At 39.8% G+C, this 24,601-nt stretch overlaps 3 protein-coding genes across 3 annotated transcripts; all 3 read left to right on the top strand.

Annotated features, from left to right (window-relative positions):
• Nucleotides 1-508: 508 nt before the first annotated feature.
• LOC115585000 (galactose-specific lectin nattectin-like) lies at nucleotides 509-3,378 on the top strand. The gene is made up of 7 exons (XM_030422999.1): nucleotides 509-525; nucleotides 1,464-1,522; nucleotides 1,750-1,765; nucleotides 2,255-2,337; nucleotides 2,502-2,636; nucleotides 2,723-2,831; nucleotides 3,004-3,378. The coding sequence occupies exons 2-7, from the start codon at nucleotides 1,466-1,468 to the stop codon at nucleotides 3,066-3,068; spliced, it is 465 nt and encodes a 154-aa protein (XP_030278859.1). The 5' UTR covers nucleotides 509-525; nucleotides 1,464-1,465; the 3' UTR covers nucleotides 3,069-3,378.
• Nucleotides 3,379-8,985: 5,607 nt separating this feature from the next.
• LOC115584997 (galactose-specific lectin nattectin-like) lies at nucleotides 8,986-12,469 on the top strand. The gene is made up of 7 exons (XM_030422996.1): nucleotides 8,986-9,040; nucleotides 10,019-10,075; nucleotides 10,244-10,259; nucleotides 11,448-11,527; nucleotides 11,699-11,833; nucleotides 11,920-12,034; nucleotides 12,201-12,469. The coding sequence occupies exons 2-7, from the start codon at nucleotides 10,019-10,021 to the stop codon at nucleotides 12,263-12,265; spliced, it is 468 nt and encodes a 155-aa protein (XP_030278856.1). The 5' UTR covers nucleotides 8,986-9,040; the 3' UTR covers nucleotides 12,266-12,469.
• A 1,723-nt stretch (nucleotides 12,470-14,192) lies between these two features.
• LOC115584992 (galactose-specific lectin nattectin-like) lies at nucleotides 14,193-23,858 on the top strand. The gene is made up of 7 exons (XM_030422991.1): nucleotides 14,193-14,299; nucleotides 21,384-21,424; nucleotides 21,658-21,673; nucleotides 22,806-22,885; nucleotides 23,053-23,187; nucleotides 23,274-23,385; nucleotides 23,591-23,858. The coding sequence occupies exons 1-7, from the start codon at nucleotides 14,197-14,199 to the stop codon at nucleotides 23,653-23,655; spliced, it is 552 nt and encodes a 183-aa protein (XP_030278851.1). The 5' UTR covers nucleotides 14,193-14,196; the 3' UTR covers nucleotides 23,656-23,858.
• Nucleotides 23,859-24,601: the final 743 nt, after the last annotated feature.

The following is a 24,601-nucleotide window of genomic DNA, read 5'->3' as shown; positions in this document are numbered from 1 at the left end:
CAACAACACTACCCGATGGCAGTGGCCCCCCAGCAGGACATTTTCCCCTTATACATCGCAAACACTGCTCAGGAACAGCTCTAGGAACAAAATACAGGGCCCAAGGTGTTGACCAGGCCTCCAAAGTCTGCAGATCCCAATCTGATCGAGCATCTGTAAGACGTGCCTGGTCCACAAGCATGTTGACATTCGAATCCAATTATATATGAAACATCCCTATGTGCAACTGTAGAGGGTGTACTGCGACAGTTAACACTATTGTCTTTAACGCCGTATCGAGTGGAGCTGACGTCTCAAGTAACCAGACTGTTTTTATAGAACTGTTTAAGGAACAAATTTACTCAAGGCAGTGGCAATATGTAAAACAGTATTTACTAAAACAATAGACATCCTCGTGGTCAGTTGATGACAAACAAGATAAAGAAACACGCTCCCAGAAAAAACTATATAAAGGCTGTGTTCTCTTTGCCAAGACATCCTTCAACCTGCTACTGCACGAGCAACTTGAATCTGATCATCAACACGGTAAGGTTTTAACTTTGTCTTTCATCACAGCACCAGCTTCACAGAAAAGACTTTTAGAAAACGACTATTAGCCAGTGCTGATTTACAGTTAATTGTAAAAAAAACAAAATATGCGTTCACTCAATGAGGCAATCTCTTTTTAGGTTGTAGTTGTTTACAGTGCTACCTTCCCTTCCAAGAAAGAAGTGTATTTGAGTGTGATAAATAATATTCTTCTTATAAACTGAAAGTAACTTAATGTTTAGTAAGTTTACTTTTCATACCCTTATCAGAAATAAATGTAACAAAACTTGTATACACAGTTAATACTGACAGGTATGTAGAAGAGTAAGAATATTTGGGTCACACATATTACTTGATATTTTGCTCAAGAATTAACTTAATTTGAATTTGTATGTGTGTTTCACTGTATCCATTTATTTTTGTGTATAAGAATATAAGATTATATCCAAATAACTTGGTATTTAAAGGGGCACTATGTAGTTTTGGATAAGACCGTCCAAGTCAGAATTGTAATATTTACAATATTAATGAGGTAAATATACAATCTCAGAAATATTTATCTTTTCCATAAATGAAACAAGCTGTTCTCGGAGGAAAATAAGGTTCTAGAGCACTGTTTGTAAAACTTGAAAGGTGGCAGGGTCCGCCACATATAAACAAAGTAAAACGGCACAAATGTGTTTGTAGTCATGAAAAAAAAGAGAGTTTGATTATTAAGTTTGTTTAGGCAGATTTTTCTCTTCTCATCTCTTCATCAAAACTGCGCAGTTTTCCTTTAACATGTTGATATTGTTGTATGATGTAAACTATTGAACCAGAGGTTTAATGAGAGTACTTTCACAAACTGAAGTATATAACCAGTACCTATAAGTTACTGTAATTTTGATTGTCAGTTGATATCTGAACAACCGAACTCCTTTAATATAATTTTCTAGAGATGGCGTCAGCTCTTCCTCTCATTGTGCTCCTCTGTTTGGCCGTTGGACAGTTGGACGTAAGTGATGATGCATCTTGCAAGAGTTTTTAAATCATTTATTTTATTTAGAACTTAATTAAACCCTTTCTACTTTTCTGAAATTATTATTTCATCCTCAGCAGTATGACATTCTCACTTTGTCCCTTTCTTCACAGTAACAAACAGTAATTCTTCTTCTTCTTCTTAATTTAACTACAACAAACACCTTCTGAGCCGATTAATGAATGTCTTGTTCATGTTCACAGGTGTCTGCTGCTGCAGGTAGGTAGCTGCAACTTTCAACTCTGTCCAGTGACAGAAGTTCATCCAGAACACATTACATCACGTGGTTTGCTCGAGTCATTACACAGAGCAGTTCACCAACACACCACCACCTACTCTGATCAATGCAAACTCTGGGATGGAGCGATAAAATTACACAATGTCATCAGAATCTTTATATGAACCTCTGTCACAAATTATTTGAAGTGAAACCAAGTAATTACAGCATCTTTCAAGTTATTCTGATGGTGGGAGGGTGTTAGAGTTGGTTTCTTTCAAAGGGGAGACGCTACAGGAGAAGCCATCATATATTCATACATTAATCCATAACATGTCTTCTTTTAGACTAAATAAAACAACTAAAATACATATTTATGTGTCTATTCTTGTTCTAGACATTTAAATGCAAACCGATAGATCCTCATTGGTGATATAATTTCAGAAAAATAAGTTCTATGGTGATATTTATTAGTTGAACAATTCCACCAGCCTGTCGCCCTCCTGGTTGGACTCGGATTGGATCGCGCCTTTTCATCGTTCAGCGCAGAGGCCTGACGATGGCTGATGCAGAGGTGTGTTGTTAATCTCTCTTTATTGGTCTTCAGGTAATCGATGATCATGTTTTAGCTTTTCAGACTCTGTTTGTATTTCTTTCTGTCTTATTCTTCAGTACATGCTCTCAGATGTTCTGTATTTAATTAGTATCTCTGTTTTCTCCCACCGTCTCCTCCATCAGTTCAACTGCATTCGTCTTGGTGGGAACCTGGCTTCAATCCAGAGCTACGGGGAACACCTCGCGATCAGGAGACTGATTAGAAGAGTCTTTCGCACTGATACCCGTGCCTGGATTGGACTGTTTGATGCAGTTCAGGTGAGTCATTTTTATACTTGTACACTACAGACAAATCTGTAAACTTCAATCAATGCAGCTGTTCAGCAATCAGCTTTCTCTTCCAGGAGCGAAAGTGGATGTGGACCGATGGGTCTAAGGTCCGGTTCACTCGCTGGGCTCGCAATGAGCCCAACAACCAGGGTGGAACAGAACACTGTACCCACATCAACAATGGTGATACGAATATTATTTCTAAACTTCCCAAATAAATTATAACAATTGTGTTCATGTTTTATCTTTATTTGTCTGTGGAACAAGCATTATATTTAAATGTTCTCTGGACAGTTCAACAAGTCATTTACTGCAAAGATATTTGTTGTTTTCAATCACTCTTTTCCTTTTACAGGGGACTATTGGAATGATAGACCTTGTAATATCAGGTATGCTTCTGTTTGCTCGAGGGGACGTTGATGCCTCCATCCTCCATCTGCCCTCATGTGTACCGAGATGATGCTACTGCCACCATGACGACGTTACTTTGTCTTTGATCTTACACTTAGTTAAGAGCAAACTTTCTCTGATGATTCACTTTTCATTAAATGCTTTAAATCATAATGCACCAAATCAGTAAATGGCAGCATAGGAAATTGCCTCATTAAACTATGATTTAACTTTCTTGATTTTTTCTCATTTACTGTCATATATTCACTATCTTTAATTTTAATCACAATCAATACAAAAAACAAAAATACACTGAAATAAAAATATTCTTTAAGCATAATACGTTTCTTTAATTGTGTGTGTGTGTGTGTGTGTGTGTGTGTGTGTGTGTGTGTGTGTGTGTTTGTGTGGACTTGTATTTGGTAACCAGACTGTCATACTTACTGTCAGAGAGGTGATGACGGACACACTATGACAACACTCAACTTTTAAAATTTATAAACTTTTAACTTAAAGCTCCCCTCCATTGTATTCTGATATTTTTATGATATTTCTGAGTCCTTTTCTTGGCAGTGTTGATGATATTTGTAGACAAAAAGCATAATTTTTGTGCTCAAATTCACAAAATTTAAGATATTGCTAATATGTAATAATGACATATGACTATAGTAGAGTCTGTGAGTCATACATCATTCCAACAGGGTTATAAAAGCTGTGCGGCTCCTTTAAGAATCAGGGCGGTGAGCAGTGTGTTAGTGGTCAAGCAAGAGACCTGGAGCAGACTGGTGTTAGCGACCGGAGCAGAGGGTGAACTTTAGCAGATAAGTTGTCTAGTAGCAGTAAATGTACAGTACAGGTTACAGTTTGACCAAAGTTGTAATTTACTAACAACAAAATGAACACTGTACAGATATTTTTCTTGTTAAATATCCAGGCGCCTGGGGGGGAAGATCACACCAGCTTTTATTCACAACTCTGATCAGCGAAGACTTTAATACTTAATTTCATAAACATGATAATTCTATTCAAATGACGGCCTGTTGGACGACCTAAATAGACCAGTCAATCCATGTCCAGACTTTCTACAGGAACCTAGTTGAATATTTCCCAGTGACATTTATTGTCTATATTTTTTTGGCCTTTTGGCTTTATTGACAGGACAGTTGAAGATATGTCAGGAAACAGTTTGAGAGAGAGGGGGAGTGACACACAGCAAAGGGACCCAGGCCGGGAGTCGAACCCGGGTCTGCTGCAGCGAGGACAAAGCCTCTGTACATGGGACGCCCGCTCTATCCAGTGAGCTAAACAGCGCATCGACATTTATTTTCTTGATCATATGTAGGATCAGAGCTCTGTGTGTTGGATAAAGGGAGTTGCAGCATACCAAAAATGTTCTTTTACACATCGGCTAACTCTGACTGGGGAATCCCCGGGCGCTCCCAGGCCAGAGAAGAGATATAATCCCTCCACCTTGTTCTGGGTCTACCCCTAGGTCTCCTCCCAGTCACCCCTTCAGTCTTATTTTTTTATTCCACTCACTGTAACAGACAGCGGTGTGATCAGAGTGCAGGCAGCTCTGTATGGACGTGCAGACAAAGAGAGCTGCAGTGAGGGCAGACCTCCACTACAGCTCACCTGTACAAAGCTGCTTCTTGAAGTGAACATGCATGTTTCTTCCCATGCTTTTTTCTCAAAGGTTTCACACTTGCCACACACAACTCAGAATAGTAACAGCATGTCAAGCTAACGTAACCTAGATTGGAAAATAACATTTGGCTTTAACGTGCTGACAGCTGATTATCTTTTAAAAAGGACTTTTATTCAGCGAAGCTGTGCGAATGATTGAAAGCTGGTCTGTGTCATGATGTCTGTAGAGGCTGCTGAGCCTGGTTATGTTGCCCATCCTACGGAGGGTTGGTCCAATGTAGAAATTTGACATTAAGCCAAATTCCGAACCAGACTAGTAATACAGAATTTTAGCACTAGATGGCGTACATGACTCAGCCTCTTCTGAGTGGAACTTAATGAGAGTCCTGGCACCTCAGTCTGTCTCAGGCATGTTCAATCTGAACACTGTGAAATCTTTGAGGTACATTTTCTCTGGTTAGGTGGGGATATCAGAGGTGTAACCAAGACTTTTATGGGAAATCTAATCAAAACTTACATTTGAAGTGTTATTGTTAGAAACTTGTTTTGTGACATCACAAAGACATTTGACCACCAAAGTGAAATCAGTTCATCCTTGGGTCTAGCTGGACGTTTCTGCCAAATTTGAGGAAATTCCCTCGAGGTGATCACAAGATGTTGGGTTCACAATCACCAGCATGGGCAAAGAAGTCACTACTTCAGAATATTGAGACTGAATAAATTGATTTTGAATGGACTCTAACCGTCCAAGCCTGGTACAGTTAGGTGTTTGGAATAATGTCCTCTGGATTATTCCAATAACTAAACACGGAGGTGGTGCCCCATTTGCGAGTTCGTTCGTTTTCTTTTCCGCTTTTTCCGTCAGGGTTGTGGGATGTTGCCTCTTTTTATCCCCCCTGGGGGGTTGCGGGGCTTACTGGGGCCAAATCCAGTTCGACTCATGGGCGAAGGCCAGGGTACACCCTGAACGAGTCGCCAGCTCATTGCAGGACCAGTGTCTCCTACATTATATATTTATGATGCTGCCCATGTCAGGACCACATACTATCCTACAGTGCTAACAGCTGATTATCTTCCGAAATGGGCTCTTATTCAGTATTTCACAACTTATTCAAGTTGTGAAATGGTTATGTTGCCCATCCTACGGAGGGTTGGCCCAATGTAAAAAAATTGACATTAAGCCAAATTCCAAACCAGACTAGTAATACAGAATTTTAGCACTAGATGGCGTACATGACTCAGCCTCTTCTGAGTGGAACTTATTGAGTGTCCTGGCACCTCAGTCTGTCTCAGGCATGTTCAATCTGAACACTGTGAAATCTTTGAGGTACATTTTCTCTGGTTAGGTGGGGATGTCAGAGGTGTAACCAAGACATTTATGGGAAATCTTTTCAAAACTAACATTTGAAGTGTTATTTTTAGAAACCTGTTTTGTGACATCACAAAGACATTTGACCACCAAAGTGAAATCAGTTCATCCTTGGGTCCAACTGGACGTTTCTGCCAAATTTGAGGAAATTCCCTCGAGGTGATCATAAGATGTTGGGTTCACAATCACCAGCATGGGCATAGAAATACTCTCACATGTCATTCTTGTGGCTTGTCATCATAGCATCTGCTGTGGTTATGTAGAATCATCCAAACATGCATCTACAGAAAAAAAATTTTTATACAGTGAACATTGTAACTGAATAAAATAGTTTCATCACTGTTTGTTACATTGCCATGTTTGAGCCTGTAGTCTAGCTGACTGAACTAACCTTAACTATCGTTATTGCAGTAGACTGCATGCTTCTGCAAACACATCATATGCATGAGAGCATGAAAAAGTTAAATATAGTGAAATAAAACAGGAGCTAGGTCTGCTCATGCAGGACTACTGTTTGGCTTTTGACACACCCACTGTACCAGGAAAAAGATGTACCTGATAACAAATCTAAAACAAACATATCATGAGTCTGTCTGGGGGTGTGTTTAAGATGTAACAGCAGAGATCTTGGCTACATCTTCTGACTGTCCAGTCTGAAAACAGTCCCAGTTGGGTTAGTAGTGTCAGTTCTGGTCTTGAATCTCAGTGGAGGATTCTCATCATGTTTCATCAACGGAAGAAGGCCGTGGGATACGACCAAAAGCTTTAGCAAAAGCTAAATAAGTTATCTTAACCCCATGATCATTAATGAATGCTCAATATCACATTATGTGTTTTTATAATGTACAGTAGGCTTGCATCCCTCTACATCAAACCTATTCTTCTTATGTAGAAGGGTGAGATTTTAAAAAAGTGATGTGCTAAGGGGCCAGACTTATTACATATATCTGTCCTTTAAAACTCGTAATTTAAATGTGTTAAAACAATGGCCTTTCTTAGTTTTCACAATTAAAAGAGAAATTCTGTGTACAAAAGTTCAGAAAAAAACATTTTCCTTTTTAATACTAGAAGTAAAGTGTTGGCTTGCTTTTAGTGGTTATAAAGTTGTACACTTGCGAAGAACATGTATATCATAGCAGAGAGATGAAGCAGGTCAGAGGAGAAAGTGTTAAAAGAAATTTGCCACTACAGAGTGAAAGTGCAGAGGCGGTGACTTGCACACAAGGAAATGTTCTCCAACTCTGTTGTTTTTGTCACCTCCTTACCAGATGTCACATGTGATATCTCAGTCAGTTCTGTATACAGAGCAAATAAAAGAGTAAAATAAACAGAGCACGATGAGTAAACACAGGTACCAGAAGATTTAAGAAAGCATTATTAACTCCTCCAAAAATTCAGGTAATGACTGTGTGTTTCCATTAAGACAGGCACAAAATGATTCCTGTTGAAGAAATGCAGCTCGGGGCAGGTGAGAGGAATCTACATACAGCCACCATCGTCATGTTTGTTGTGTGCAAACCCTTTAGTGTCAGTCAACATGCGACATGACACAATGAAGCTCCTGACAGGTGGCCTGCATTTGAATTCAGGTTGGCAGTTATGTATCAGTGCATATTAATAATGAGCTACAGTTTGTCATGAGACAAAATAAATAAATAAACTAGAACGGCACTCAGTAGAGTGCATTACACACTACTTTGAGTTTCAATATTCACTGTATGAAACACGTTTTCTGATTACAGCTTCATAAAAGTAAATATTTTATATTTGTTTATTTTTTTTGTAGATACATGTTTGGATGATTCTGCATAACCACAGCAGATGTTATGATGACAAGCTAGAATAATGACATTTGAGAGTATTTTAATGCCTGCGCTGCTGATCCAGCATCTCATGATCACCTCGAGGGAATTTCCTCAAATTTGGCAGAAACGTCCAGTTGGACCCAATGATGAAATTATTTGATCTGGTGGTCGAATGTCTTTGCGATGTCACAAAACAGGTTTATAGCAAAAACACTTGAAATTAAAATTTTAACAATTTTCCCCAACATTGAATAATGGCCAGAAATGTATTTTTAGCAGATTATTATGACGTCACAGTGAAGTCGACCTTTTAGATATAAAATGCCACCACTTCATCATTTTATTCTAATAGACATTTGCAGGGTCGACTGTTACGCCTTTTTTGGGGCTGATAAGGATTATTGGAAAATCAGGAAGACTGAAAACTGATATTTGGGACCCATATTCAATGCCACAACTCAGGAAAAGAAGGGCTGATTGTGTTTCACATTCTGTCAGGTTCTGAATTTTCTCTTAATGAACTTACACAATAACAGACATAGCTCAGCATTCAAGCACAAGGTCATCGGTTTTGCTGATCTTGATGTTCAGGTGATTGTTGTTGCACCATGTGGTGAAGCGCTCTGTCAGTCCTCTGTAGTCCTCTGTAAAAATGATCTCCAAGTGTAGGCGGCATGTGTCTGACTGGAAGTTATTCCCTGGAATCATTCAAGTCAATACTGCTACTTAACTGGTGCGTGGAGGCATTCAAATGTAAGGCGTTCATTCTAGTTTTGTTTGCTGATGATCACAATACCAGAAAGAGGCGACAGGTTGTCCATGGGAAGGAAACTTTATTTATTTTCTCCACAAGTATATCGACACAAGAATCCAATTATTTATGATTCACCCCTATGTCAAACTGTGGAAGGTGTACTGCGACAGTTCACACTATTGTTTTTTACCTGTCAAGTGGAGCTGATGTCTCAAGTAAGCGGAATGTTTTTGTAGACTTGTTTGAGGAACACATTTACTCAGTGCTGTGGCAATATGTAAAACAATAGCTAGTCTTGTGGTCGATGGATGACAAGCAAGATAAGGAAACAAGCGCCCAGAAAAACTATATAAAGGCTGCGTTCTCTTTGCCAAGACATCCTTCAACCTGCTACTGCACGAGCAACTTGAATCTGATCATCAACACGGTAAGGTTTTAACTTTGTCTTTCATCACAGCACCAGCTGCACAGAAAAGACTTTTAGAAAAGGACAATTACCCAGTGCTGATTTACAGTTAATCGTAGAAAAACAAAATATATCATCTGATTGCATTGTGTCCACTTACTGAGGCGATCTCTTTCTAGGTTGAAGTTGTTTACAGTGCTACCTCCCTTCCAAGAAAGAAGTTTATTTGAGTGTGCTAATGATATCCTTCTTTTAAAGTAAAGTAACTAAAAGTTTATTTTCATACACTTATCAGAGATAAATGTAACTTAACATAAGTATACACAGTTTATACTGACAAGTATGTAGAAGAGTTTAAACATTTTTGGGTCATACATGTTACTTAATATTTTGCTCAAGAATTAACTTAAGAATTGAATTTGTATATGTGTTTCACTGTATCCATTTATTTCTTATGGATAAGAATATAAAATTGTACTGAAATAAAAACCCTGTGATACTTTTAAAGTATGTAATAATATATACAAATATTAAAGGAAAGTAATATTAGCGAAGTCATAATAAAATCTCAGGAATATTTATTTTTACCACAAGTAAACAAACAAGCTGTTTTCAGTGGGAAATGAGGTCCTAGAACACTGTTTGTAAAACTAGAGAGGTGGCGGGTCCGCCACATAAACAAGGTAAAACAGTAGAAAAATTGTGTTTGTAGTCATGAAAATAAAAGAGTTTGTTTAATTAAATGATTAAGTTTGTTTAGACAGAATTTTCTATTCTGATTTAAAATTCTTCACCAAAACTACAGTTTTCCTTTAACATATGTTGAGATTGAAATATTTCAAGAAAACAAGTTTACCTGCAGTATAAAACTGCTGAACCAGAGGTTTAATGAGAGTTCTTTCACAAACTGAAGTATATAACAGTACCTATAAGTTACTGTTATTTTGATTGTCAGTTGACATCTGAAAAACCGAACTTCTTTAATATAACTTTTTATAGATGGCGTCAGCTCTTCCTCTCGTTGTGCTCCTCTGTTTGGCCGTTGGACAGTTGGACGTAAGTGATGATGCATCTTACAGTTTTTAAATCATTTGTTTTATTTAGACCTTCATTAAACCCTTTCTACTTTTATGAAATTATTATTTCATCTACTTCTACTTCTTAATTTAACTACAACAAACACCTTCTGCGCTGATTTGATGAATGTCTTGTTCATGTTCACAGGTGTCTGCTGCTGCAGGTAGGTAGCTGCAACTTTCAACTCTGTCCAGTGACAGAAGTTCATCCAGAACACATTACATCACGTGGTTTGCTCGAGTCATTACACAGAGCAGTTCACCAACACACCACCACCTACTCTGATCAATGCAAAAAATGCTTCGGTCACTCTGGGATGGAGCGATAAAATTACACAATGTCATCAGACTGTTTATATAAATCTCTGACACAAATTATTTTGAAGTGAAACCAAGTAATTACAGCATCTTTAAAGTTATTCTGATGGTGGGAGGGTGTTAAAGTTTATTTCTTTTAAAGGGGAGACGCTACAGGAGAAGCCATCATATATTCATACATTAATCCATAACATGTCTTCTTTCAGACTAAATGAAACAACTAAAATACACATTTATGTGTCCATTTAGACCAGATTTCTGTTCAAGACATTTAAATGGAAATGATTGCATATTTAATAGATACATTTTCATTGGTGATATAATTTCAGAATAATTAGTTTCATTGTGATATTAATTAGTTAAACAAAAACACCCATTTGCCCAAAGTGTCATCATTTATTTCTGATGTTCTACAGTAGTTTTATTATTTGCATATTTAAGCCCACAATTTCTGAAAACTCAGAAATAATTGTCTTAAATATGCAACATGTAATAATTTTTTATTACACAAAACAAATACAGACAGCCTCTAATAAGACTTACTGCTAACTGCTGCTAACTGTATTCTGTTACATCCATGACTGTAGCTACTGTTACCGTGTTAGCTAAGTTAGCAGTGAAGCTAGCCAGACAACCGGGGGAATGTTAGTGTTTGCAGCACTTGCACAGGAGCTTTAGATTGCTGGGAGAAAGAGTTTATGTTTTCAGGCCCAGTGCTAGCTGCTTTGCATGCTAACTTCTGTAGATCTCTCTAACAGAATACATAGATATAGTTGACGTAATGTCAACATCATTTCACATTCTGGTAATCATTTTAGTTAATATTTGAATGGTTTAAAAACAAAGATTCTTACATATTTCAACTTTGATGTAAGTGATCAACTGGGGAAGTTTCATGGTGAAGTCCATTAGTTAAATCATTTATGTAATTCACCTGTAGTGTCTTGCCAACCCCAATGAATATGATGTAAAACTTCTGACTCAGACTTGAGCCTCATTCTGTTTGTCTGTCTAACATGAAAACTGTGATGCAGCCTGTCCTTCTGGTTGGTCTCTGTCTGGCTCGCGCTGTTTCATTGTTGAAACCAGAAAACTGACGATGGCTGATGCAGAGGTGCGTAGTTAATCTCTCTTTATTGGACTTCAGGTAGTCGATGATCAAGTTTTACCTTTTCAGAACCCCTTTGTCTGTCTCTCCTCTATCTTAGTCTTCTCTGCGTACATGCTCTCAGATGTTCCATATTGACTTAGTACCTCTGTTTTCTCCCACCGTCTCCTTCATCAGCGCAACTGCATTGCTCTTGGTGGGAACCTGGCATCAATCCACAACATCAATGATTACAACTGGATCAGGGGACTGGTTAAAAAAGCCTTTGGCTCTGATGTGCGGGCCTGGATCGGGCTGTCTGATGCAATTGAGGTGAGACATTTTTACACTTGTTGACTACGGACAAAACTGTAAACTGCAATCAATGCAGCTGTTCAGCAATCAGCTTTCTCTTCCAGGACGGAAAGTGGCTGTGGACTGATGGGTCGAGGTTTGTCTTCAGTCGCTGGGGTCGTGGGGAGCCCAACAACTACGGTGGACAAAGAGAAGACTGTACCCACATCAACTTCAGAGGTACGAATATTATTTCTAAACCTCCTAATGGTATTTTTAATTGAGAAGAAACATGGATAAAAATTGTGTTATGTTTTTCTTAATATTTAAATGTACTCTGATCCGTTCAAAGAGTCATTAACTGCAAAGATATTTGTTGTACTCAGTCACTCTTTTCTTTTTACAGGGGAGTATTGGAATGATGAACCATGTACCATGAAGTATGCTTCTGTTTGTGTGGGGGGACGTTGATGCTTCCATCCTCCATCTGCCCTCATGTGTACCGAGATGATGCCACTTCCACCATGACGACTTTACTTTGTCTTTGATCTTACACTTAAATAAGAGCAAACTTTCTCTGATGATTCACTTTTCATTAATCCTTCAAATCAGAATCCACCAAATCAGTAAATGGCAGCATAGGAAATTGCCTCATTAAACTATGATTTAACATTTTTGATTTGTTTTCTTATTTTCTGTCATATATTCACTATCTTTTATTTCAATTACAATCAATACAAAAAACAAAAATACACTAAAATAAAAATATTCTTTAAGCATAATACGTTTCTTCAATTTTGTGTGTGTGTGTGTGTGTGTAAGAAGTATGTTTAACGTAAAGCCCCCCTCCATTGTATTTTGATATTTTTATCATATTTCTGAGTCCTTTTCTTGGCAGTTTTGATGAGGGCAAATAGTTTTCAGATAAATAAAACTTTTTTGCTCAAAGTCACTTAATTTAAGCTGTTACTAACATGGAATGATGAAATATGACTATAGTAGAGTCTGTGAGTCATACATCATTCCAACAGGGTTATAAAAGCTGTGCGGCTCCTTTAAGAATCAGGGCGGTGAGCAGTGTGTTAGTGGTCAAGCAAGAGACCTGGAGCAGACCGGTGTTAGCGACCGGAGCAGAGGGTGAACTTTAGCAGATAAGTTGTCTAGTAGCAGTAAATGTACAGTGCAGGTTACAGTTTGATCATGAATCAACTCTGCAGCCCATCAATACACAAGGAGAACTTCAGTTTGAGTGACAGCTGGCACTATCCCTGCTATTATTCATGCTGCTTGGCCATGCCAATATAAATGCTGTTGCTAATCCATGCTAGTGATGTTGACTACTAGCCACACCCCCATTCTCTGTTTTGACCATTAGACAGGAAGAAAAACTGACTGACTTACTTTAAGTAGTAAAAGTAACAGTCCTCGATCCAAAACATTAAAACGTCTATTCCCATCCAGCCCAAAGTTAATACAAAGTTGTTTTGAACCATCGTTTTAGGCTCTTTTGAAAGGTTAAACCCTGATTGTTCCCCCCCGAGCTGTCAGAAGCTCTGTAAATGCTTCTATCATTGATCAATAGGAGTCTGAACACACTGAATGCTAATTTATTTTTCTCACCTGAATATTTCCAATGCAATATAGGCCTGCAGGTGACCTGTAACTGCCTCTATTAGCTGTAAAGTGCATGTGGTCTTAAATAGCCCAAGTTGTAATTTACTAACAATATCACTGAAAACAGATATTTTTCTTATTAAATATCCAGGTGCCTGGGGGGAAGCTCACGCCAGCTTTTATACACAACTCTAATGAACGAACAAGACTAAAATACTTAATTTCATGAACACAATAATTCTATTCAAATGACGGCCTGTTGGACGACCTAAACAGACCAATCAATCCATGTCAAGGCATGCAGAGACTTTCTACAAGAACCTAGTTGAATATTTCCCAGTGACTTTAATTTTCTTGATCATATGTAGGATCAGAGCTCTGTGGGTTGGATAAAGGAAGTTACCAAAAATATCCTTTTAACTTTTGTATTTTATGACAAAAACAAGTCTATCGTCATAGATCATAGTTCCTGGTGAACATTATGTATAGTGACACGCGCTGCACGTCTCAGTTTTGGGGGCACTGGTATAAGTGTCTTTTAAAATGAGTCATTAGATTATTATGTTTTTATTTTATTGTGTGTTTCTTAATCCTTTTGTACTGTGTGTCTTGCTTTTATTTTTTGTATGGACCTTGAGTCTGAAAATAAAGCTTATCTATCTATCTATCTATCTATCTATCTCTCTATCTATCTTTTATCCAATAATTACTGTCACTCTTTCGGTCTTTTTTTTTTATTCCACTCTGTGTAACAGACAGCGGTGTGATCAGTGTGCAGGCAGCTCTGTATGGACATGCAGACAGAGAGACCTGCAGTGAGGGCCGACCTCCACAACAGCTCACCTGTACAAAGTGCTCTCAGCAGGGCACTGTGGACGTCCTCAGGAGGAGGTACGCACACTGAAGTCCAAAATGTCCTCATGTGGCTGCTGCAGTTTTGATTAAAGCAACATTATGTTGTATCTTGTTCCATTTGACGCAACACACCTGTCATAAAAACAAATACCAGGTGATTGTAACAGTTCCTCAGATGAAATGTTACCTTACATGCTAACTACAAACAACAGTCAGCATGTAGTAACAATGCTATGGCTTGAAATACTTAGTCATGAAGTGAACATGCATGTTTTTTCAAATGCTGCAGTCAAAGTATTCACATGCACCACACACAACTCAGAACAGTAACAGCATGTCAGGCTAACGTAACCTGAAACATCGACCATAACATCTGGCTTCAACGTGCTGACAGCTGATTATCTTTTGAAATGGGCTTTTATTCAGCAAAGCTGTGCAAATGATTGATGAATGATCTTGCTTGGTTACTCTCTTTCTCTCCTCAGACATTGTCCTCTTTGGTCTTTTCACCTGTGTCATGATGTCTGTAGAGGCTGCTGAGCCTGGTTATGTTGCCCGTCCTACGGAGGGTTGGTCCAATGTAGAAATTTGACATTAAGCCAAATTCCAAACCAGACTAGTGATACAGAATTTTAGCACTAGGTGGCGTACATGACTCAGCCTCTTCTGAGTGGAACTTAATGAGTGTCCTGGCACCTCAGTCTGTCTCAGGCATGTTCAATCTAAAACTGTGAAATCCTTGAGGTACATTTTCTCTGGTTAGGTGGGGATGTCAGAGGTGTAACCAAGACATTTATGGGAAATCTTTTCAAAACTTACATTTGAAGTGTAATTGTTAGAAACCTGTTTTGTGACATCACAAAGACATTTGACCACCAAAGTGAAATCAGTTCATCCTTGGGTCCAACTGGACGTTTCTGCCAAATTTGAGAAAATTCCCCCGAGGTGATCATAAGATGTTGGATTCACAATCACCAGCATGGGCATAAGATTACTCTCACATGTCATTCTTGTGGCTTGTCATCATAGCATCTGCTGTGGTTATGTAGACTCATAAAAACATGTATTTACAGTGAACATTGTAACTGAATAAAATAGTTTCACACTGTTTGTTACATTGCCATGTTTGAGCCTGTAGTCCAGCTGACTGAACTAACCTTAACTATCATTATTGCAGTAGACTGCATGCTTCTGCAAACACATCATATGAATGAGAGCATGAAATGTAAAATATAGTCAAACAAAACAGGAGCTAGGTCTGCTCATGCAGGACTACCGTTTGGCTATTGACACACCCACTATAGCAGGAAAAAGATGTACCTGATAACAAGTCTAAAACAAACATATCATGAGTCTGTCTGGGGGTGTGTTTAGATGTAACAGCAGAAATCTTGGCTACATCTTCTGACTGTCCAGTCTGAAAACAGCCCCTGGGTTAGTAGTGTCAGTTCTGGTCTTGAACCTCAGTGGAGGATTCTCATCATGTTTCATCAACGGAAGAAGGCCGTCGGATACGACCAAAAGCTTTAGCAAAAGCTAAATAAGTTATCTTAACCCCATGATCATTAATGAATGCTCAGTATCACATTATGTGTTTTTATAATGTACAGTAGGCTTGCATCCCTCTACATCAAACCTATTCAACTTCTTATGTAGAAGGGTGAGATTTTAAAAAAGTGATGTGCTAAGGAGCCAGACTTATTACATATATCTGTCCTTTAAAACTTGTAATTTAAATGTGTTAAAACAATGGCCTTTCTTAGTTTTCACAATTAAAAGAGAAATTCTGTGTACAAAAGTTCAGAAAAAAACATTTTCCTTTTTAATACTAGAAGTAAAGTGTTGGCTTGCTTTTAGTGGTTATAAAGTTGTACACTTGCAAAGAACATGTATATCATAGCAGAGAGATGAGGCAGGTCAGAGGAGAAAGTGTTAAAAGAAATTTGCCACTGCAGAGTGAAAGTGCAGAGGCGGTGACTTGCACACAAGGAAATGTTCTCCAACTCTGTTGTTTTTGTCACCTCCTCACCAGATGTCACATGTGATATCTCAGTCAGTTATGTATACAGAGCAAATAAAAGAGTAAAATAAACAGAGCACGATGAGTAAACACAGGTACCAGAAGATTTAAGAAAGCATCATTAACTCCTCCAATAATTCAGGTAATTATTGTGTGTTTCCATTAAGACAGGCACAAAATGATTCCTGTTGAAGAAATGCAGCTCGGGGCAGGTGAGAGGAATCTACATACAGCCACCATAGTCATGTTTGTTGTGTGGAAACACTTAAATGTCAGTCAACATGCGACATGACACAATGAAGCTCCTGACAGGTGGCCTGCATTTGAATTCAGGTTGGCAGTTATGTATCAGTGCATATTAATAATGAGCTACAGTTTGTCATGAGACAAAATAAATGAATAAACTAGAATGGCACTCAGTAGAGTGCATTACACACTACTTTGAGTTTCAATATTTACTGTATGAAACATGTTTTCTGATTACAGCTTCATAAAAGTAAATATTTCATTTACCCAGACCTGGGTGGCAGAGCCTGACTCTGGGGACATGAAATGTCACCTCTCTTGGGGGGAAGGAGCCGGAGCTGGTGCGGGAGGTTGAGCGTTACCGGTTGGATCTGGTGGGGCTTACCTCCATGCACAGCATTGGCTCTGGATCCAAACTCCTCGATAGGGGCTGGACACCATTCTTCTCCGGAGTTGCCAAAGGTGTGAGGCGCTGGGGGGTGTGTGGGGATACTCACAAGTCCCCGACTGAGCGCCGCCGTGTTGGAGTTTACCTCAGTGGACAAGAGGGTCGCCTCCCTGCGCCTAAGGGCTGGGGGGAAAACTCTGACTGTTGTCTGTGCATATGCACTGAACAGCACTTAGGAGTATGCGGCCTTCTTGGAGGTCCTGGCTGGGGACTCCGTGGTCTTATTGGGGGACTTCAACGCACACGTCGGCAATGACGGAGATACCTGGAGGGGTGTGATTGGGAAGAACGGCCTCCCCGATCTGAACCCGAGTTGTGTTCTATCATTAGACTTCTGTGCTACTCATGTTCAGTCTATAATGAACACCATGTTCGAACACAAGGATGCTCATAAGTGTACGTGGTACCAGAGCACCCTAGGTCGAAGGTCAATGATCGATTTTGTGATCGTATCATCTGATCTTCAGCCGTGTGTTTTGGACACTCGGGTGAAGAGAGGGGCAGAGCTGTCAACTGATCACAACCTGTGGTGAGTTGGGTTTGGTGGCAGGGGAAATCCTTGGACAGACCTGGTAAGCCCAAATGTGTAGTGCGGGTAAGATGGGAACGTCTGGGGGAGGCCCCTGTCCAAGAAGCCTTCAACTCCCACCTCCGAAGGAGCTTCTCTAGCATCCCTGTGGAGGCTGGCATATCGAACCTGAATGGACAATGTTCAAAGCTTCCGTTGTTGAAGCTGCAGCTGTGTCCTGTAGCCATAGGGTCTTAGGTGCCTCAAGGGGCGGCAACCCTCGGACACCGTGGTGGACACCGGTGGTCAGGGAAGCCGTCCGACTGAAGAAGGAGTCCTTTAGGGACATGTTGTCCCAGGGGACTCCTGAGGCAGCCTTGGGGTACTGACGGGTCCGAAGGGCAGCAGCCGCAGCTGTGGCAGAGGCAAAGCAGCGGTGTGGGAGGAGTTCGACGAGGCTATGGAGAAGGACATGGAAAACTGTCCGGCACCTCAGGAGGGGGAAACGGGGAACCATCCAAGCTGTGTACAGCGGGGATGGGACCTTGTTGACCTCAACTGAGGAGGTCATAGGGAGGTGGAAGGAGTACTTTGGTGACCTCCTGAATCCCACTCAGCCACCCTCTGTAATGGAGACAGAGCTGGAGGATGATGTGGTATCATCGCCGATTTCCCTGGGTGAAGTCACCGTGGTAATCAAACAACTCCACAGTGGTAAAGCCCCAGGGATCGATGAGATACCACCGGAAATGCTGAAGGCTCTGGGTGTTGAGGGGCTGTCTTGCTTGACACGCCTCTTCAACATTGCGTGGGGGTTGGGGTTGGTGCTGAAGGAGTGGCAAACAGGTGTGGTGGTCCCTCTTTTTAAGAAGGGGGACAAGAGGGTGTGTGCCGAATACAGAGGTATCACACGACTCAGCCTGCCTGGGAAAGTCTACTCCACGGTGCTGGAAAGGAGGGTCCGGCCAATTGTCGAACCTCGGATTGAAGAGGAACAATGCAGATTCCGTCCTTGTTGTGGAATAATGGACCAGCTCTTTACTCTGGCAGGGGTCTTGGAGCGGGCCTGGGAGTACAATCTCCCAGTCCGCATGTGTTTTGTGGATCTGGAGAAGGCGTACGACCGGGTCCCCAGGGATGTTCTGTGGGAGGTGCTGCAGGAGTATGGGGTGAGGGGGTCCTTTCTCAGGGCCATCAAATCCCTATATTCTCAAAGTGAGAGCTGCATGCATGTACTCGGAAGTAAGTTGGACTTGTTCCGAGTGGGTGTTGGCCTCCGCCAGGGCTGTGCCTTGTCCTGAATCCTGTTTGTGATATACATGGACAAGATTTCGAGGGGCAGTCGTGGTGTGGAGGGGTTACAGGTCGGTGACCTGAAGGTTGCATCACTGCTTTTTGCAGACGATGTGGTCCTGATGGCATCACGGCTGTAGATCTACAACGCTCACTGGATTAGCTTGCAGCTGAGTGTGATGCGGCAGGGATGAGGATCAGCACCTCTAAATCTGAGGCCATGGTTCTCAGTAGGAAACTGGTGGATTGCCTACTCCGGGTGGGGAATGAGTCCTTGCTCCAAGTGAAGGAGTTCAAGTACCTCAGGGTTTTGTTCAAGAGTGAGGGGATGATGGGGCGTGAGATTGACCGGAGAGTTGGAGCAGCGGGTGCGGTGTTGCATGCACTTCACCGCACGGTTGTGTCGAAAAGGGAGCTGAGCCAGAAGGCAAAGCTCTCGATCTACCGGTCAATCTTCGTCCCTACCCTCACCTATGGTCATCGTGGGTACAAGCAGCCAAAATGGTTTTTTCTCCGCAGGGTGGCTGAGGTCTCCCTTAGAGATACGGTGAGAAGCTCAGCCAACAGGAGGGACTCGGGGTAGAGCCGCTGCTCCTCTGCATGGAAAGGAACCAGTTGAGGTGGTTCGGGCATCTGATGAAGATGCCACCAGGGCGCCTTCCTAGGGAGGTGTTCCTGGCACGTCCAACTGGGAGGAGACTTAGGGGTAGACACAGGACCAGGTGGAGGGATTATATCTCCTGGGAGCGCCTGGGGATTCCCCAGGCAGAGTTAGCCGATGTGGCAGGGGAAAGGGAAGTCTGGGGCTCGATACTGAAGCTGCTGCTCCTGTGACCCAATTTTGGATAAGCGGTTGACAATTGATGGACATTTGGGGGGGGGGGGAAATGTTACGCCTTTTTTGGGGCTGATACGGAATATTGGAAAATCAGGAAGACTGAAAACTGATATTTGGGACCCATATTCAATGCCACAACTCAGGAAAAGAAGGGGGGATTGTGTTTCACATTCTGTCAGGTACTGAATTTTCTCTTAATGAACTTACATACTAACAGACATACCTCAGCACAAGGGCATTGGTTTTGCTGATATTGATTTTCAGGTGATTGTTGTTACACCATGTGGTGAAGCGCTCTACCAGTCCTCTGTAGTCCTCTGTAAAAATTATCTCCAAGTGTAGACAGCATGTGTCTGACTGGAAGCTATTCCCTTGAATAATTCATGTCAATACTGCTACTTAACTGGTGCGTGGATGCATTCAAATGCAAAGCGTTCATTTGTTTGCAAAGATCGTGTTACCAGAAAGATGCGACAGGTTGTCCTTGGCGAGGAAACGTTATTTATTTTCTACTCAAATGTATTGATACTAGAATCCAATTATGTATGAAACATCCCTATGTGTAACTGTAGAGGGTGTAAAGCGACAGTTAACACTATCGAGTGGAGCTGATGTCTCAAGTTACCAGAATGTTTTTATAGAATTGTGTCAGGAACAAATTTACTCAAGGCTGTGGCAATATGTAAAACAGTATTTACATAAAACAACAGACAGTCCTGTGGTCAGTGGATGACAAGCAAGATAAGGAAACAAGCGCCCAGAAAAACTATATAAAGGCTGTGTTCTCTTTGCCAAGACATCCTTCAACCTGCTACTGCACGAGCAACTTGAATCTGATCATCATAAGTAAGGTTTTAACTTTGTCTTTCATCACAGCACCAGCTTTACAGAAAAGACATTTAGAAGAGGACAATTACCCAGTGCTGATTTACAGTTAATCGTAGAAAAACAAAATATATCAGCTGATTGCATTGTGTCCACTTACTGAGGCATTCTCTTTCTAGGTTGTAGTTGTTTACAGTGCTACCTTCCCTTCCACGAAAGAAGTTTATTTGAGTGTGTTATTTATATTGTTCTTTTAAACTAAAAGTAACTTAAAGTTTATTTTTCATACACTTATCAGAGATAAACGTAATAAAACTACATATGTGTACAAATATTTTGAAGAGTTTAAAAATATTTAGATCATACATATTACTTCATAGTTTGCTCAATAATTAGATTAAGAATTAGAATTTGTATGTGTGTTTCACTGTATCCATTTATTTTTTATGTAAAGAATATATAAAAATATACCAAGAAATAAACCCGGTGGTACTTTCAAGGTATGAAATAATATATACAAATATTAAAGGAAAGTTATATTAATGAAGTAATAATACAATTCCAGGAATATTGATTTTTTTTTCCACAAGTGAATGAACAAGCTGTTTTGAGAGGGAAATAACGTCCCAGAACACTGTTTGTATAACTTGAAAGGTGAAAGGGTCCGCCACATATAAACAAAGTAAAACAGTACAAATTGTGTTTGTAGTCATGAAAACAAAAGAGTTTGTTTAGGCAGATTTTTCTCTGATTTTTTCATTGAAATTACACAGTTTTCCTTTAACATATGTTGATATTGTTGTTTTAGTTAAACTATTGAACCAGAGGTTTAATGAGAGTACTTTCACAAACTTAAGTATATAACCAGTACCTATAAGTTACTGTAATTTTGATTGTCAGTTGATATCTGAACAACCTAACTCCTTTAATATAATTTTCTAGAGATGGCATCAGCTCTTCCTCTCGTGCTCCTCTGTTTGGCCGTAAGTGATGATGCATCTTGCAAAGTTTTTAAATAATTTGTTTTATTTAGACCTTCATTAAACCCTTTCTACTTTTCTTAAATTATTATTTCATCCTCAGCAGTATGACATTCTCACGTTGTCACTTTTTTCTTCACAGTAATAATTAGTAATAATTCTTTGTCTTCTTCTTAATTTAACTACAGCAAACATTTTCTGCGCTGATTTAATGAATGTCTTGTTCATGTTCACAGGTGTCTGCTGCTGCAGGTAGGTAGCTTCAACTTTCAACTTTGTCCAGTAACAATAGTTCATCCCAAACACATTACATCATGTGGTTTGCTCTGATCAATGCAAAAAATGCTGTTGTCGCTCTGGGATGGAGCGATAGAATTACACAATGTCATCAGGCTGTTTATTCAATCCTCCGACACAAATTATTTGAGGTGAGCCCAAGTGATAACAGCATCTTTCAAGTTATTCTGATGGTGGGAGGGTGTTAAGTTTATTTCTTTTAAAGGGGAGACACTACAGGAGAAGCCATCATATATTCATACATTAATCCAAAACATGTCTTCTTTCAGACCAAATAAAAGAACTAAAATAGACATTTATACATCTGTTTTAGTCCAAATTTCTGTTCTAGACATTTAAATGCAAATGATAGCATGTTAAATCTGATATAATTTCAGAAAAATAAGTTTTATTATGATATTTATTAGTTCAACAATTACACCCATTTACCCTAAGTGTATCATTTATTTCTGAATTTCTACAATAGTTTTATTATTTGCATATTTAAGCCCACAGTTTCTAAAAACTCTGAAATAATTGTATTAAAGCTGCAATATGAGAATTCTTCAACTGTTTCATTTATACACAAAACAAATACAGACAGCCTCTAAGCAGAGTTACTGCTAACTGCTGCTAACTGTGTTCTGTTACATCTATGATTGTAGCTACTGTTACCGTGTTAGCTAAGTTAGCAGTGAAGCTAGCCAGACAACCGGGGGAATGTTGGTGTTTACAGCCCTTGCACAGGAGATTTAGATTGCTGGGAGAAAGAGTTGTTTTCAGGCCCATGCTAGCTGCTATGGATGCTAACTTCTGTAGATGTCTCCAACAGAATACACAGACATAGTTGACATAATGTTAACATTATTTCACATTCTGGAAATAATTTAAGTAAATATTTGAATGGTCTAAAAAAAAAGATTCTGACAGGTTTCAACTTTGATGTAAGTGATCAACTGGGGAAGTTTCATGGTGATGTCTATTAGTTAAATTATTTATGTAATTCACCTGTAGTGTCTTACCAACCCCAATGAATATGATGTAAAACTTCTGACTCAGATTTGAGCCTCATTCTGTTTGTTTGTCTAACATGAAAACTGTGATGCAGCCTGTCCTTCTGGTTGGACTCGGATTGGCTCGCGCTGTTTCACTGTTCAACGCAGAAGCCTGACGATGGTTGATGCAGAGGTGCGTAGTTAATCTCTCTTTATTGGCCTTAGGGTAGTCGATGATCAAGTTTTAGCTTTTCAGAACCTGTTTGTATTTCTCTCTATCTTATTCTTCTCTGTGTACATGCTCTCAGATGTTCCATATTGACTTGGTGTCTCTTTTTCTCCCACCGTTTCCTCCATCAGCTCAACTGCATTCGCCTTGGTGGGAACCTGGCCTCAATCCACAGCTACAGGGAACACGTCTTGATCAGGGGATTGATTAGAAGAGGCCTTCACTTTCACGCGCGTGTCTGGATTGGGCTGACTGATGCAGTTCAGGTGAGTTCTTTTTACAATTGTAGACTACAGACAGATCTGTAACTTGCAGTCAATGCAGCTGTTCAGCAATCAGCTTTCTCTTCCAGGAGGGAAAGTGGCTGTGGACTGATGGGTCGAGGATCCAGTTCACTCGCTGGGGTAGTGGGGAGCCCAATAACGACCGTGGAAGAGAAGACTGTACCGAGATCATCTTCAGAGGTACCAATATTATTTCTAAACTTCCCAATGTTTTTTTGTTGTCTTTTTTTTGGGGGGGGGGAGAAGAAAAAATGATACCTTGTGTTCATGTTTCATCTTTATTTGTCTGTGGAACAAGCATTATATTTAAATGTTCTCTGGTCAGTTCAACAAGTCATTAACTGCAAAGATATTTGTTGTACTCAATCACTCTTTCCTTTTACAGGGGAGTATTGGAATGATGCACGTTGTACCAATAGGTATGCTTCTGTTTGTGTGAGGAGACATTGATGCCTCCATCCTCCATCTGCCCTCATGTGTACCGAGATGATGCCACTTCCACCATGATGACGTTACTTTGTTTTCGATCTTACACTTAAATAAGAGCAAACTTTCTCTGGTGATTCACTTTTCATTTAATGCTTCAAATCAAAATCCACCAAATCAGTAAATGGCAGCATAGGAAATTGCCTCATTAAACTATGATTTAACAATTTTGATTTTTTTCTAATTTACTGTCATATATTCACTATCTTTAATTTCAATCATAATCAATACAAAAAACAAAAATACACTGAAATAAAAATATTCTTTAAGCATAATACGTTTCTTTAATTGTGTGTGTGTGTGTGTGTGTGTGTGTGTGAGTGTGTGTGTGTGTGTGTGTGTGTTTGGAAGACTTTTTTTGACCCTCCATTGTATTTGGATATTTTTATGATATTTCTGAGTCCTTTTCTTGGCATTGTTGATGAGGCAAATATTTTCAGACAAATAACATCATTTTGTGCTCAAGGTCACTTAATTTAAGCTGTTGCTAATATGGAATAATGACATATGACTAGTAGAGTCTGTGAGTCATACATCATTCCAACAGGGTTACAAAAGCTGTGTGGCTCCTTTAAGAATCAGGGCGGTGAGCAGTGTGTTAGTGGTCAAGGAAGAGACCTGGAGCAGACCGGTGTTAGCGACCGGAAAAGAGGGTGAACTTTAGCAGATAAGTTGTCTAGTAGCTGTTCTCTGTTTTGACCATTAGACAGGAAGAAAAACTGACTGACTTACTTTAAGTAGTAAAAGTCCTGGATCCAAAACATTAAAACGTCTATTCCCATCCAGCCCAAAGTTAATTCAGAGTTGTTTTGAAACATCATTTTTGGCTCTTTGGAAAGGTTATACTCTGATTGTTGCTCCCCGAGCTGTCAGAAGTTTTGTAAATGCTTTATATTTTGTATTTTTCTAA

Source organism: Sparus aurata, chromosome 7 (genome assembly GCF_900880675.1).
Source record: "Sparus aurata chromosome 7, fSpaAur1.1, whole genome shotgun sequence".
Lineage (NCBI taxonomy): Eukaryota > Metazoa > Chordata > Actinopteri > Spariformes > Sparidae > Sparus > Sparus aurata.
Note: the sequence above shows the minus strand (reverse complement) of the source record. Positions and strands in the feature narration are given on the sequence as shown.